The sequence below is a fragment of the Salvelinus sp. IW2-2015 genome, linkage group LG8 (genome assembly GCF_002910315.2).
Source record: "Salvelinus sp. IW2-2015 linkage group LG8, ASM291031v2, whole genome shotgun sequence".
NCBI classification, from domain to species: domain Eukaryota; kingdom Metazoa; phylum Chordata; class Actinopteri; order Salmoniformes; family Salmonidae; genus Salvelinus; species Salvelinus sp. IW2-2015.
Window position 1 is genome coordinate 41,115,437 of NC_036848.1, and position 15,561 is coordinate 41,130,997.

Here is a 15,561-nt window from a genome sequence, read left to right on the forward strand (position 1 = left end):
CACACACACACACACACACACACACACACACACACACACACACACACACACACACACACACACACACACACACACAGGGCTCTAATCTGTGTCTCCTTTATCACCTGGATTAGCACCTCACTGCGTAACCGCTACCAATGTCCTACATACAAAAAGACACAGTTTAAACACATACATGCGCACACAGACACAAATACACAAGCACTCACTCGCACGAACAGTGGTGGAAAAAGTACCCAGTTGTCATACTTGAGTAAAAGTATAGATACCTTAATAGAAAGTTATTCAAGTAAAAGTGAAAGTCAGCCAGTAAAATACTACTTGAGAAATATACTTAAGTATCAAAACTAAAAGTATAAATGATTTAAAATTGCTTATGTTAAGAAAACCAGACTTTTTTTTTCTTTACGAATAGACAGGGGCTCACTCAAACACTCAGAAATCATCATTCAAAATGTAACGAGGACATTTCTAGGAAAATGTATGAAGTAAAAGTACATTATTTCCTTTAGGAATGTAGTGAAGTAAAAGTGAAAGTAGTATTTTTTTAATAGTAAAGTAAACTACAGATACCTCCAAAAAACGATTTAAGTAGTACTTTAAAGTATTTTTACTTAAGTACTTTACACCACTGCACACAAACACACACAAAGAGAGAGTACTATAAAATAAAGAGGATTATGAGCTGAAGATTTAACAAGACAATGCAAACTGCAAAGCAATGGTCAAAAACCATTGACACTGTAGTAAAAGTTACAGGAACATACCATTGGTCGCTCTCATCAGTTTGCTCCACTACGACCACACCCATTCGGGTAGCCAATAAGGGGTAGCCAATAAGATGAGGGTCCATCCAAAGACTGGACAGCTAACTCAGTCTCTTCAGTGAAGTCTGTCAAGTGAAGATAAACAAATGTAATTTTACATGTTGCTACATCATGATGCCCTCAACTACAGAACAGTACAAAGTTCTGATGCAACTTCCTGACACACAGTCCTATCTTACACTATCAATGCAAATTTCAAGAGAAAATTGACTTAAGAGAGAGAAGGTCAGAATACTACTGTACCTTGTGGTTTGAGGGTCCCATTCTACAGCAAATGGTCAGATCATCGGATCAGTACGACAAGAGAAGTAATCCAGAACCGAGTCCCTGGAGAAAATATATAAAATAGGAAATTAGGAGAAATAAGAAGAAAAGCAAGAGAGACAGTGAAAGAGAAATGAGGACGAGAGAGATAAGAAAAAGGAGAAGCGACAGAGAGAGAGAGAGGTCTCTTATACACATCTAGATGTGTATAAGAGACAGAAAGAGGAGAGAGAAAGAGGAGAGAGAAAGAGAGATAAGAAAAAGGAAAATCGACAGAGCGAGCGAGACAGAGAGAGAGAGAGAGAGAGAGAGAGAGAGAGAGAGAGAGAGAGGGAGAACAGAGAGGAGAGAACGGGGAGGAGATTTTCTGTGAGATAAAGAAAATTGAGATAGTAGGAGGAGACAGAGAGAGAGAGAGAGAGAGAGAGAGAGAGAGAGAGAGAGAGAGAGAGAGAGAGAGAGAGAGAGAGAAATGAAAATACCAAAGTCAGATAGAGGTGAACAGTGAGGAGAGGACAAAGAGCTCACGTGTACAGTAGTCAGTCCCATGGGCTTGACCAGGAGCAGAGCAGAACAGGCAAATCGATTAAAAGCCTGGCTAATGTTGCCTACTTAAATAAAGGTTAATAAAATAAAATAAATAATGTAACAGATTCTCCTCAGTGAGAGACCGTAAGAGGACAATACTCACACACACTTACCCTGAAGCTTTACAGACAAAATGCTTTGACAATTTTGGCTCAAAATCAGAAACTGAAAGTTTGCAAGAGGGTTTGGAAGAAAGAAGGATGTACAGGCTGTGCAACCTTGCTATCTTTAGGACTTTCACCACGGCATATTATCACAAGCCTATGCGGGCATGAATGCCCTCTAGTGGTTACGTTGATAATAGCAGACAGTCGATGTCAAAGACATGTCACACACAAATCAAAGGTTATTGGTCGCATACACAGTTGAGCAGAGCGAAGTGCTTATGTTACTAGCTACTAACACTGCAGTAAAATGTCAAACACCAAATAATAATAAATAAATAAATCCTACACGAAATCAAGAAATGTCAGATCGAATCTAATTAACAGCATTCCAAGTGTAATCTGTACATATTTACACCAGATGCATTTACACAATATATACTAAGAATGATATGTATATCAGTAGATATATTACAATGAGCTATGTTGAGAATACAGTATTTAAGTACACAGTTTAAAACCCCATGGCATAATGGATAGAATTGCATGAAATTAGCTTCCTGACCAGAGACCTGAATATAAATACATACACTACCGGTCAAAGGTTTTAGAACACTTACTCATTCAAGGGTTTTTCTTTATTTTGACTATTTTCTACATTGCAGAATAATAGTGAAGACATCAGAACTATGAAATAACACATGTGAATGGTTTGTCTAAACAGTATGGACAATATATGAATATAAAAGGTGTGTTCAGCAGTAGTTATATAGAATGATCCATGACTACAATACAGTGTATACATATAAAGTGGGTAAAACAGTATGTAAACATGATTAAAATGACAAGTGTTCAATGACTATGTACATAGGGCAGCGGTCTCTAAGGTGCAGGGTACAATACCGGGCGGTAGCCGGCTAGTGACATTGTCTAATGTTCATTCAAAGGTACTGGGCGGAGGTCAGCTAGTGATAACTGTTTAAATATCTCATTGACACATCTTACAAGTTTCAAGTTTATTTGATGTGACATAATAAATGTCCAACCACACGTCTATGTACAGATTCCATTCAATTACTACAATCTCCTGAAAGAAGGAATACGGGATTAATTGACTGAAAATATTATTCATCAATTTTCACAGTATATTTCCCACACTGTTTCTGAAGTTGTAAGGTCCGGTTGCTACTGTCCTCCCCCTGGCAACAAAATCACTGATGCTGGAGTTCCACTTGACACACTCATGCAGCATCAGGATATTGTTCCCAGGGAGACACACGCACACTCGTCTTTCAGGTCCTCCCTGTCCCGAGTCTGAAAAAGAAGGAAAGGATGGAGTGAAGAGAGGAGTGGAGGAAAGATGGAGAGAGATAGACAGATGGTGGTTAACTCAAATGGAGGAAGGTCCTTGCATTTCACCCTGGCCCCTGTGTGTTTAAGGGGCACCCCCCTCTTTTCTTTTATCCCGTCCTCCCTTGCTCCCTTCCTCCCTCCCACTTTCTGTATAGTCCAGGCATCATGTCACCTAGCCTGCAAACCCTGGTCCTTCTGTTAGGTCCACTGAACTTAGCAGCATTGTGCATATGATTTAGGCCAGGGTTGAAAAACAAGTTCAAATGTGGTCTAAACTATTTGTGCTGTAGTCAATCTATTTACTCAGCATCAGATAGTTCTGCTACCTCTTGACATAGATCTACAACGTCATCCGCTTCATTAATTAATTACAGTATCTTTGACTCTGATGGGCCACATTGAAAGCGGCATCCATCTTTGCTCAGATTTCAACTGTAGGGATAGGGTGGGTGGATAGCTGTTCCATTCCCTAATTTATTGTTGTTTTTCTAACTGGGGCAAAGCATAGAATATCCCTTCTCCACTGCCCCACCTGCTATTAATACCCCTAGCCAGGGTAATAACAAGTCTATATCTACCTCTCCTCTTCCCAGGTCTTCAACATTAACGGCCACTTGATGACAGTCCAAAGAAATGCAATGCACCAGTCCCACAATGCAATGCAACGGCCTGGGACACTTGTCCATGTGCAGACCCTAGTGGGCGGAGTCAGGGACAGAGAGTACCAATAGTAGATCTACCCGTGCCTAGCACTACCCGAAAAAGGGGAGGGAGGGGGGTCGCCTTTCTTTTCTGATTGGGTTGGCTGTGAGTTTGCCACACCAATTTAGTTGTATCACACCCGCATTCGCAGGCCGGGGGGGGCTGCGTAACTATCATTTTACACCAGAGGCACAGAATCATCATATCCAGCCAACAGACGACAAGTGACACCAAACAATCCGTGAGAGGAGGGTAATTGGAGCGCACTGGGCTTATTCTGAGCAGTGGCAGTGACGCCCAAGCAAGGCGGGCGACACATGACGCTCTGCTCTCTAACCGTCCAGACCATGCAACATTGCACTCTGGGTAAACCTGTGAAATGATCTCTCCACCACCCAGGGCCCTAGCAGCCCTGTCTACAGCCTTTATTTGGACACGCCCGGAGGATAGCGTCTCACTTCTCATTCTGGCGTTTTGGGGGTTAGGGTGAAACTAGACACTGAAACAACAACAGTCAAAGTGGTAAACATGTCAGCTTATTGTGTCATGCCAGTAGTATCTTAGTATCTTAGTATCTTAGTAGCAGATTATTGGGTCTTTAGAGCGTTTGCTGACAAGAGTTCCTATAATATGATGACATAAATCTAAGATACATTTCAGAGAGCTGATAATGTATTTATGAGCCTCTGTTGACACCAGTACTCCTGCTCTTCCCCAGTTGAGACCTGGACATGGCTGAACAAGCAAGACTGATGCCAATAATGCATTACCATTTTGGGCAAGTATGCGCGCATCAAGTGTGTATGTGCCTCAAGTGTGTGTGTGCGTTGTGTGCGCTTGCATGCGTGCTTAAACAAGTATTGAGTGGAGCCAACTTAGCCTAATTTATTCATCCATGTTCATTTCCCTGTACGGGCAGAACACGGTTTACTGGGGTAAGGAACTCTATACTGCAGTATACAGTACAGTAACCTGTAATGGTACCTCCACCCCTCAACATAAAGTCTAAATGTAGATACCCTGAACACATCCCTAAATAGGAGTAAACACTAAGTAGAATTGAACACATATACAGTGAGTACAGTGCCTTCAGAAAGTATTCACACACTATTACACATTTTGTTGTGTTACAGCATGAATTTAAAATGGATTAAATGGAGATTTTGTCTCACTAACCTACACACAATAGAGTACCACAGTATGCGTCATAATACCCATAAAACCTAGCGTTCAAACAGGGAAATGGTTCCAATCGTTTTTCCACCATTCATTTTTCCCATAGGGGATTTTAGAAACACTTAAAATAAGGGCTGTGTTTTGTGTAGACTTACCCTGGTGTGACGTTTTTATAACCACGCAAATCTCTCTTGGACAAGGTGACTTTTATCAATATATTCGCCTGTTGACGTGCCCTTGAGCAAGGCACTTAACCCTAACAGCTCCTGTGAGTCGCTCTGGATAAGATGACTAAAATGTAAATGTAAGTCAGTGAACTCCAAAACTCATGTTGTGACAGAATTCTACCACTAGAAGGCAGATAAACCCATGTTGTGACAGTATCCTTCCACTAGAAGGGAGATAAACCCATGTCATGACAGTATCCTTCCACTAGAAGGCAGATAAACCCATGTCATGACAGTATCCTTCCACTAGAAGGCAGATAAACGATGTCATGACAGTATCCTACCATTAGAAGGCAGATAAACCCATGTCATGACAGTATCCTACCACTAGGAGGCAGAGAAGAGAACCCCTCCCTCCAGAAGAGCTCGTTTCACTCAGCCAGTGTGTGTAGTGGATGGAAGTAGACCTTATAGGGTCATGCATATCTAATAGACGATGTGGCTCTGCTGCTGTGTCACGGCGATTTAAAAATAAAAGTGCCATGTCAGTCTGGCAGCTCTCCCACCTGCCTCTCTCTGCCTGGGTTCTGGGTTGTTACCATGGTGAGGAGAAGAGATTAGGAGCTCAAATGACCCAGCTTGAACAGGAACACAAATTATAGATATAGCTGTCTATACCTATACTGTCTATATCTATACTGTAAGGTTCATTTGCCCTGGACTTTTGGTATATATAGGTGTGGGATCTTAATTCTCCTGCACAGTAGTAAAATGCAATCTTGTATACAAGGTTTGAAAAGGCTTCTAATGTTTGTAATTTCCACTTTAAAATGTCAGACTTGATTTGTCCTACTCTGCAGAATGTTTGTGAAGGGGTTTATTAGGGATTTATTAGGTAGTTAATTGACTGTTAACACAACACTAGGCTGGACTGTGAACTGTTAGTTTGGTCTCTGGGGAGAAAGAGGGGGATTGGAGGGTTCGGGTTCGTAGAGTGTTGGGGGTCGTGAGGTGTGTAGGGGGCTGGGAGGTGGGTAGAGGGGTGGGTGGGGAGTGTAAGGGGGTGAGGGGTTAGTCAAGACAAGCACTGGCACACCTAGGCCTGTCATTACATCATCAATCTGTACAACCTCATTTTAGGAATTTCACTAATACTTTAAAAAAATGAATCATTAAAATGGTTACAGTATATATTACTACGGTGATACTCAAAACATTGTTTGAGTCTATAAAAGTGAGCATAGTGACTGTAGAAAGTAAACTGAAACTATCCTAATGTGATAACAAGAAACCCATTGAAGCCTGTGACGGTCCCATATAAAGGTACACATACGAACACGTGAATGCAACTCATACAGTACTGTAACAGAAGCAGGAGACCAGCTTAGAGCAAACTGATATTTCAGCAATAACATGAAGCTAGCACTGAGCCGCAGAACACACAATCACTGAGAAATTTGCTGGCGACGCTGAGAGGCAAAGGACTGTTGGGAAAGTGTTGAAAGCTAGACTGTCACCTCTGACCTGCACACACACACACACGCAATCATAATCCAAGACGGACAGCTGTAGAACTCTTGGATGGTGCAAAGTGATCATTCAGCCAGCCACACTCAACCACAACCACTATCAGATACTAAAACAGTCCCACTGGGACAGCTGGTCTGGAGGGAGAGGACACAGCGTACATACAGTAGCCTGAGAATCTAATGATTGACAAATTGGCAAACACATTCCCTAACTGGAGAGCTATATCAAATGAAATTGTTTTCGTGGTTTCCGAGGACTGGCCAGCGATGTTCTAATTTAAACCCTCAGCTCTGCTCTGTGCTTCTCCTATCCCTCACACCCTCGCCCCATCCCAACCTCCTCCAAAGGGTGCTGGGGAACCCCACCCTTCACTCACCCACCACCGGACAGAGAGAGACTGTCACTCATGCTCTAAGCCAACTGGCATCAGAATGGCCCTATTACAGCTCGGGGGGGTGGGGGGGGGTACTACTCCAGTTGCATGGTGCAACTATATTTCAGTCCAAAATGTAATGAGTCAGGGTTATCCCTGGTTACGAATTAAACAGACAGGAAACAGAAGATAGAGGGACAGAGAGAGACGGACGGTGAAGGGTATACGCTACATATGCCAAAATAGATTTTCACATTTAATAAATAGCTAACATGACACTTGTTGCAGGCTAACTTACTTATGATTCAAATAATTGCAGTTTAATTCATGTCAACAATTTTTTACCCTATGGTTTGCTGCTTCTATCCCCACTCTTTAAATAGAGTCGCTGGCTAGCTGCATTGTCACGGATCCCCCCGGTACTGCTGCTCATTCTGTTTACCAGTTCCGGAGGTCATCGTCACCGGCCTTCTAGGCTACACTGAACTGTGTCATTACGCACATTTGTACAAATGTGCCCTTTGTTTCCCATTGGGCTGTCCATTATATTTTCCATGTCCTTTGGTCGTGTGAGTACCTATGCGTTGTCTGAGCCTGTGCTGCGTGTTTTGTGTATTACGGGTCTCGTCCCGTGTCGTTCTACGAGGTTTACCCCCGCTCTTTTGTTTGGGTACATCCCAGTGTTACTGTACGTGTTTGTTTTGGGTGTATTAAAAACCCAGATGTAATCCTGCGCCTGTCTCCAAATCCTTTATACCAGAGTGACATGCATTCTTTACATTTTTGTGCTGACCGATGGTAGCCAATGGCTAAAGCGCAGAGATTAAAAGACAAGTTTGAATTTAAACCCGTACATGAAATAAGCTACAGCACAGTGCAGGATGGTGGAAGCAAAGACCCCTGTTGATTTGAACAAACCTGTCTAACCCAAATCTCTTAACTCTTTAAGGGGGTCCTGGAGCTTGAGAAGTGCACATTACATTCCACCCCACGGCCCCTTTCCTATCCAGAAAGTAACACAAGAGAAAGACCAACCATTTTCTAACACTCCTTAGAACAGAAGGGTGGAGGGGAAGCGAGAGAGTCAGGAGAGAAAGAAAGAGGGAGATAAAGGATAAAAAAGTGAGAGGGGGGAGAGAGCAAGTGAGAGAAAGAGAAATGAAGAGAAACTGAGAGAAAAAGAGCGCTGCGCCTGCTGATGTGGGTGTAGAAGGGAAACCTGATATACAATGGCTTAACGACCATCTCAGGCAGTTACAGTAGACTAGCTAACAGAGGCCTATTTAATGGCCTGGTGAAATCACACCAGCAGAGGGTGATGTGTGTGGGGAAGTCTCTCTCCGGCCCCTTGAGATACAACTGGCCAAATGTCCCCTCTAACCCAGGGCTGTTCAATCCCGGTCCTCGGGACTTGGGAGCCACACATGGTACATGCTTTTGTGCCAAATCAACCACACCTGATTCAACTAAGCCTGGGTCGCAGCCAAGGGGGGTCTTTAACTGGGACGGAGAGTTGGTTGAAACATTGTCCATTTAATAAAGGTCATTGGGGATACGTAACAGTGTGCACGTTCATTTTATTTGCTTATTTACTCAACCCACCTGATAACATCCTCCACATAATATTACTCCTATAAATGTCTGGTAATTTTCATCCCTGGGCAAAACTATGTTCTGCTGTGTTTATCCTCCCAAACCCAGTGGGTAGCCTACCCTTGGCTCACATGCAGACTGCAGAATGAGTGTGAGGGAAGGTTCTTAGGTTGTTGTTGTGGAGGGGACAGGGTACTCAGCCAGCCTGGCAGTAAGTTAGGCTGGAGTAAGGAGTAACGTGAGCAGTGATCAGAACGTGAGCAGCAATCAGATAGAACACTCTGTCTTGTGTTCCTTTGGTTGCTGAGGATTTATAGCTGCGAGAAGTGAGACAGGGTTACTACAGGGCTCCCATCAACACGCACTCACTCACGCACACACACATGCACGCACGCACACACAGACAGGCATGTACGCATGCACACACGCACGCACACACACACACTTAAATCTTGAGTGATTGATGTCAAAGCGTCAGGAGAGCGAAATAAAACCGCTTGAGGAGGGAGAGGCCTTGCGAGGAGAAGTGGGGTGATGGGATTGGGGGGGTCGAGATGAATCTGAGAACGGTATCGGTATGTCCCCCACCACAGCTGGTCCGATGGAAATAGACAGAGATGTAACTGAGCCCAGGGAAGAAGAGGAGCAATCGCTTTCCCCAGGATGGATGTTCAAGCAGTCTCTCTCTCTCTCTCTCTCTCTCTCTCTCTCTCTCTCTGTATCACTATTCTCTCGAGGGGGCAAATGTTTAAAACATTAAAAACCTCTACATGCAGTCCACAGTAATTACCCGATGACAATGGCAGGTAGATCCAAAGCCCATACCCATAGCAGCCAGTTAGTGGGCTGAGCGAGCGAGCCCGGGCAGGCTGCAGATCTCTGTGTCTGAGTGTGAGAGGAGCAGCAGAGCCCCAGATATACTCCCTGTGACTTCCCAAAGACCTTATCAGTGGTAGAAACGTTGTCCATAAACAGCATACAGAATCAGACCTGAGCAGACCTCACCCTGAAATGTGCACAAACCCAAGTCAAAACAGGATTTGTTTTCTTTCAGATACTTAAGATGCACTTCATTTAGCTTGCTCGATGCAGTGGGACCAACGGATAAAAAGCCAGATAAATAAAGCAAGCAAAAAGCCCAAACCCAGCAGGTCAGCAGGCTCTCTCTCTCTCCTCTTACTCTGGGAGTGAGAAGAGAACGCTGCCACCACCTGGTTGGCTTGGCAGCTGAGAGACCGTCCCCATGTCTGTCAGCTATGCCAAAATGACTCAGCTCTCACCACACCAAAATAGCACCAAACAATCCCAGCCAGGCAACAATGTGGTGGGGCGGTCTAAGGCCCTACAGATCCAGGTTCGATCCCAGGCTGTGTCGTAGCCGGCTGTGACCGGGAGACCATGAGGCGGCGTAAAATTGGCCCAGCATCGTCCGGGTTAGGGGAGGGTTTGGCTGGCCGAGACGTCCTTGTCCCATAGCGCTATAGCGACTCCTGTGGCGAGCCGGGCTCATGCACGCTGACACGGTCGCCAGTTGGGCGGTGTTTCCTCCGACACATTGGTGCGGCTGGCTTCCGGGTTAAGCGAGCAGTGTGTCAAGAAGGAGCGCAGCTTGGCAGGGTCGTGGGGAGAAAAAGGGCAAAAAATATATAAATAAACTATGTGGTAATCATGGTCCAGGGATCTGGGGGAGATCCCTCAGGAGGCTAATGTGTTTTGCAATCACTCTGTTTGATTAATCTGTTGTCACAGCAAATTTTCCTGCTGAGCAGGAAGTGCAAAATATTGTGTATTCAAGGTTTAAAAAGGCTTCTGAAGTTCGTAATTTCCACTTTAAAATGTCAGACTTGATTTACCCTAATAAAAAATGTATCAACCCCTACAAACATTTTCAAATAATAACTAACATTTCCTGTTGCTGCTGGATTCTTTTTCTGCTTTGAGAAACTGGTCAAATTAAGATAGTACACCTGTGCGTGTGCTTTACTTTCCACTGAACTAACCAGTGTGTCAGTGTGTGTTTTAGTGTTTCCATAGTTAGCAGTTAGACTCAGCTCTAATGATGGAGTGCAGATCCCCCAGGAGGATACATGGACAAGTTTTTACACAAAATAATTGTATAGACATTTTTACCCCATAATATAATTAATCAATAAGGCCCGAGGGGGTGTGGTATATAGACAATATACCACAGCTAAGGGATGTTCTTCGGTATGACGCAACACAGAGTGCCAGGACACAGCTCTTAGACGTGGTATATTGACAATATATCACAAACCCCCAGAGGTGCCTTATTGCTATTATGAACTGGTTACCAACATACTTAGAACAGTTAAAAGAAACGTTTTGTCGTACCCGTGGTATACGGTCTGATATACCACGGCTGTCAGCCAACCAGCATTCAGGGCTCGAACTACCCAGTTTATAATCCCCTTTTGATAGATCAACAAGACATTTTACAAACCCAAACAATTCAGTCTTGTCAGGTCTCAACATGACATCATATCTGGCAAAGTGGATACAGTAAGCTCTATCAACCAGCACAATGCAAATCAGGACTACAATGACAAACATAAAATCCCAATCACAAAAATATATAATTTTCCTCCTACTCACCACTATGGTTCTCCATGTAGAAGAAGGCTGCTCTGCTCCTTAGTCCCATTGTCTTTCCTCCTCTACCTCCACTACTACTGTGTATTGTCTTCATGGATATCAACAAGCTTCACCTGCACAGGAAACTACATAGAACGCCAACATCCACACACAGCTAAAACATAAAGTCAATCTGTTCAGTCTCTACGTGTACTAGCCCTACCACCCATCCCTCTTCCCCTCTCCCTCATCCCCCCCATCCCCCTTTCCTCCATCACACAGGAAACCTGGCCTTCCTGCAAACAAGCATCGGAGCATGGAAGGGGACAAGGCCGCGGCCGGGGGCAGGTATGGAGGGAGAGGATGTTTTTGTCGTTATTCAACTCCCCTGGCTGAGAGGCCTGCTGTCGTCTATCCTGAGGAAACCGGCTCACGTCATTGGTGCTCAGAGGAGCTCTACAACTCCAGCCATAGGCTTGCACGTGCTCAGTAGCAGGCCCACAGTGACACAGATCGCTTCAGATAGGGCCTGGGGCAGATATCAACAATGACCCCCACATGTGAGCAATGAAGTAGATGTATTATTAGGGATAGTGGCGATACTGTAAATCATCATTCCCCAAAGTTTCATGTAAGGGTAAATGTGTCAAGGTCAGTTCAAGCTCTTTATCGATATGTTTCTCTCCAGAGCTAGTAGCTGTTGAACCAGCAGGAAACATTACGCTGTACTGTTTCCAGGCCAACGGCCATTATCCAGTTACTGTACATAATAGGCTACAGTAGAGCATGGCCACCTGGGAATGTGTGAAAACTCCAGCAGGTGGCTGTTCAGTAAAACAGCCTCACAGGGAGGTGGCTCTTCAACATTCATCAGTCGTTAACACTTCCTCAACCTCTATCAGGCACCAACAGCTGTGTCTGCCCCACTGCAAAGACATAACATGTAGAGTAGTACTGACACTGGAGATTTGAAGAATCAAAACCTAATATTCTCATAAAACAAAGTCCCTGGTAAGTGATTTACCGCTACCCGTGACGATAGTGAGCCTACCCCCATCGCAGGGGAAGCCCAAACGTGACTGAGCCTCCGAATAACAGGATGTTTATAGCTAAGCCTGGGGGATCCTGTGCCAGAGAGACAGCTCTGTAACACAGGGAGGAAGCAACCAGAAACTTAGAGAAGGGAGAGGGCAGAGAGGAGGGAGATGAGCAAAAGGGAGTGGAGGATGACAGGAAGAGAGGGAGAGAGAAGAGCAGGCAAGCCAGGCGATATCTGGCCAACCAAATATAGCATGTCTTCTATTTTCTTGTCCTCTTATCTGTTCCTTAAGCCTTTTCCCCAGCATGTCTGAAAGGAAAAACACTAAATCACATGAATACAAAGACAGATCAACACTTCTGATCATGTATCACTGTCACTGGCTGTTTCAAACAAATCTTATATTCAGGCTGAAAGGGTTCAATCTGTACTTTTTCCGCTATATGGGGGAAAAGCTAGTAAGAATGGCTTTCTGTTCACCAGAAGGGCCACTTTCAGTTTGTCTCTTAATTAAGTGCCAAACAAAAGCTTTGTCATAGTGACGCCGTGACATCCACGTCAGTTGAACGTCAAGTGGGCCCAAAAGACAGCTGTGTTTGGCAGGGAAACGCTGGTGGTTTCTGACACCATGGCATCATAAGATCGCTCTTATCAGTAGCTTTCTACCTCACCATCAGTTAGGATAGAACCACAAGCTGCTACGTTTCATCACGATCTCGCTACAGTTTCAGTATGGCTCTCACAGACTTCCTTGCTGCGTCAGATATTACTTCAGCTATCAATGCTTGCAAAGGTATGAATGTGTGTTTGCACTTTTGACCTCTACTGTAACTTAATGTTGTGGGGAATGTTATAGTAGTTGTGTTGGGTTGCCCATAGGGACTCATAAATGCCGTTTATATTTCTCTATATGATTGTGGCTTCACAAATGTGTTTATATTAAGACTCAAGAAGTCCAAAGAAAAGGAAACTCAGTGAGATTTGAACTACTAACTTCAAACGTCAGCGGTTTGTTTGGTCACTTGTCATTTTGCATTGTCCATTCTGCTATTAGCAAACGACTCCTTCAGCCCAAAGAAGTTTTTTGCGATGGTGGGCTTGTCCAAGAAGTCTCCCCCTGAGATTGAGAAGATCTTCATGATCCTGGACCAGGACAAGAGTGGCTACATCGAACAGGACGAGCTACAGTTGAGTCTCAATATAACATACACGTCTTCTAGGGAACTTGATCCCAAGATCAAAATAGCAGCAGATACTAGGCAGATACAAATATTTTTCTTTTATTTTGTTTCCTAAAAAAAGTAGCCTAATACAAAGACTTAAGATCCTTTAGAGTTAGATGGATACAACCAAACACACAACAGTTCTACTGTACAGTGTACTGTATGTAATGCTACTTTTTGTGTTTTGTGTGTGTGTGTGTGTGTGTGTGTGTGTGTGTGTGTGTGTGTGTGTGTGTGTGTGTGTGTGTGTGTGTGTGTGTGTGTGTGTGTGTGTGTGTGTGTGTGTGTGTGTGTGTGTGTGTGTGTGTGTGCGTGTGTGTTAGGCTTTTCCTCCAGAACTTCTCCAAGGGGGCTCGTCCCCTGACAGCGGCTGAGACCAGAGCCTTTCTCCTAGCTGGGGACAAAGACGGGGACGGAAAGATAGGCTGGGACGGTAGGGTTACTAGGCCATCAGGCAGGTTGACATTTATTGTCATGAGCCTTGTCCTGGAGGCAGAACTGAGCAATTTTGCCTTAGATAGGCCACCAGTAAACTCCAAATTGGCTATATTGTATTAGGGTTATCAGTGTGGTTAAGGTTATGGTTAAGGGTTAGGTTAAAAATCTGATTTTATAACTGTGCCAGCTAGTGACCACTCTCCAGAACAAGATTCATGACGAAATACACTAACCTGCGGTGGCCAGGGTCGGCTGTTAACATTTATGATTCTTATGGCAGTTTAAAGATCACTGGATGAGAAACCCAGTTTGGAAATGTAGTTAGACAGTAATTAAATCTGTACATTCTGCATATTGAACATTAAGAATTAACGCATTGAAAACAGTTTGTGTCTCTCTTTCAGAGTTCTCCAACCTTGTCATGTCTTCATAAAGAGAGGAAGATAAAGAAGATGTTTATTTTTGACAATCTTGTAGTTTGAAGACAAGCAGTACATGGTCTGTGTGAATCTGCTCAGTGCCTTCTTGGGTTGGTCCAGCCTCTGTCTGTCAGTACAAGTAGTGCAATATGCTGTATGCTAGTTTTGACTAAGGAAAATATGATATTGTAAACCAATACAAATAAACAGTCTTTGGCTTAACACTTGCCTCGCCTGCAGCTGTCTTTCTCTGATGTAAAGTTTATAAATACAGTATATATGGCTTTGACCATAAATATTGTAGCACCTGTTTCACATGACAGTATGTGATGTATCCTAGTCATGTCCTTGACAGGCTGCTCCTTGCATGAATATGAGCATGTGTCCCAGGGTAAGGAGTCAAGTCAACACAAGTCTATATTCCTCTCATGTGTATCCAACTGCAGTAGATCATCCAAACCAAGTCTATATTCCTCTCATGTGTATCCAACTGCAGTAGATCATCCAAACCAAGTCATTGTCTTCTCATGATTATTCATGTACAGTATATATGGAAGGCAGACGAGGGATCAGGTTTCTTGCTATAAACTGATAACTTGGGAACCTTTTAACTGTCAGGAAGATCATGTCTATGTTTCTATCAACAACAACAACTTTTAACATGTTTAAATGAGACTCTGCTAGTATGGAGGTGATTTTATCGTTTACAAATATGACAAGCACAATATCGTCCAGCATAAGAATGATGAATCTATGTAAAATAATTGTGAAGTAGAAAATCTAGACCTACATCATATGAATATATACATTTGCATTAAGCTTATATAAAAAAAATATGGTTTAAACTATATTGTACAGATAGTTAAAGAGTTGTATTTTTATATAAATCATACAAAACAAAATGATCTGATTTGATGGATACTAAATTGTTCATGTCTGTTTATCATCTCACACTTGCTCTATACATTTTCAGAAACACACTGATGTCACCAAGTGCCACATTGCCCTGATTGCAGATAATGGGTCATATGAAGAAAATGCATTGCAGGCATTTTATCTCCAACATACAGCCGAATGAGAAGACCAGCTTGAAGCCCAAAATGCCCCTCTTGCATTTCACCCAAGGACTGCATGCATATCCCTAGTTGAAAGGATAAAAATAGTACAATTTGA

At 43.4% G+C, this 15,561-nt stretch overlaps 2 protein-coding genes across 2 annotated transcripts in view; one reads left to right on the forward strand and one right to left on the reverse strand.

Annotated features, from left to right (window-relative positions):
• The window catches only part of LOC111967943 (serine/threonine-protein kinase LMTK2), a 14,678-nt gene extending 3,229 nt beyond the window's left edge, over window positions 1-11,449 (reverse strand). The window contains exons 1-3 of the mRNA XM_023993400.2: window positions 11,291-11,449; window positions 1,071-1,154; window positions 768-892 (exon numbers count right to left, since the gene is read on the reverse strand). Of these exons, the coding sequence (XP_023849168.1) occupies window positions 768-853 (86 nt within the window). The 5' untranslated portion in view covers window positions 854-892; window positions 1,071-1,154; window positions 11,291-11,449. The remainder of the gene's footprint in view (window positions 1-767; window positions 893-1,070; window positions 1,155-11,290) is intronic.
• A 1,514-nt stretch (window positions 11,450-12,963) lies between these two features.
• Window positions 12,964-14,617, forward strand: LOC111967042 (parvalbumin, thymic). Its single transcript, XM_023991950.2, has 4 exons — window positions 12,964-13,101; window positions 13,363-13,495; window positions 13,855-13,964; window positions 14,374-14,617. The coding sequence occupies exons 1-4, from the start codon at window positions 13,041-13,043 to the stop codon at window positions 14,400-14,402; spliced, it is 333 nt and encodes a 110-aa protein (XP_023847718.1). The 5' UTR covers window positions 12,964-13,040; the 3' UTR covers window positions 14,403-14,617.
• The last annotated feature ends 944 nt before the right edge of the window (window positions 14,618-15,561 follow it).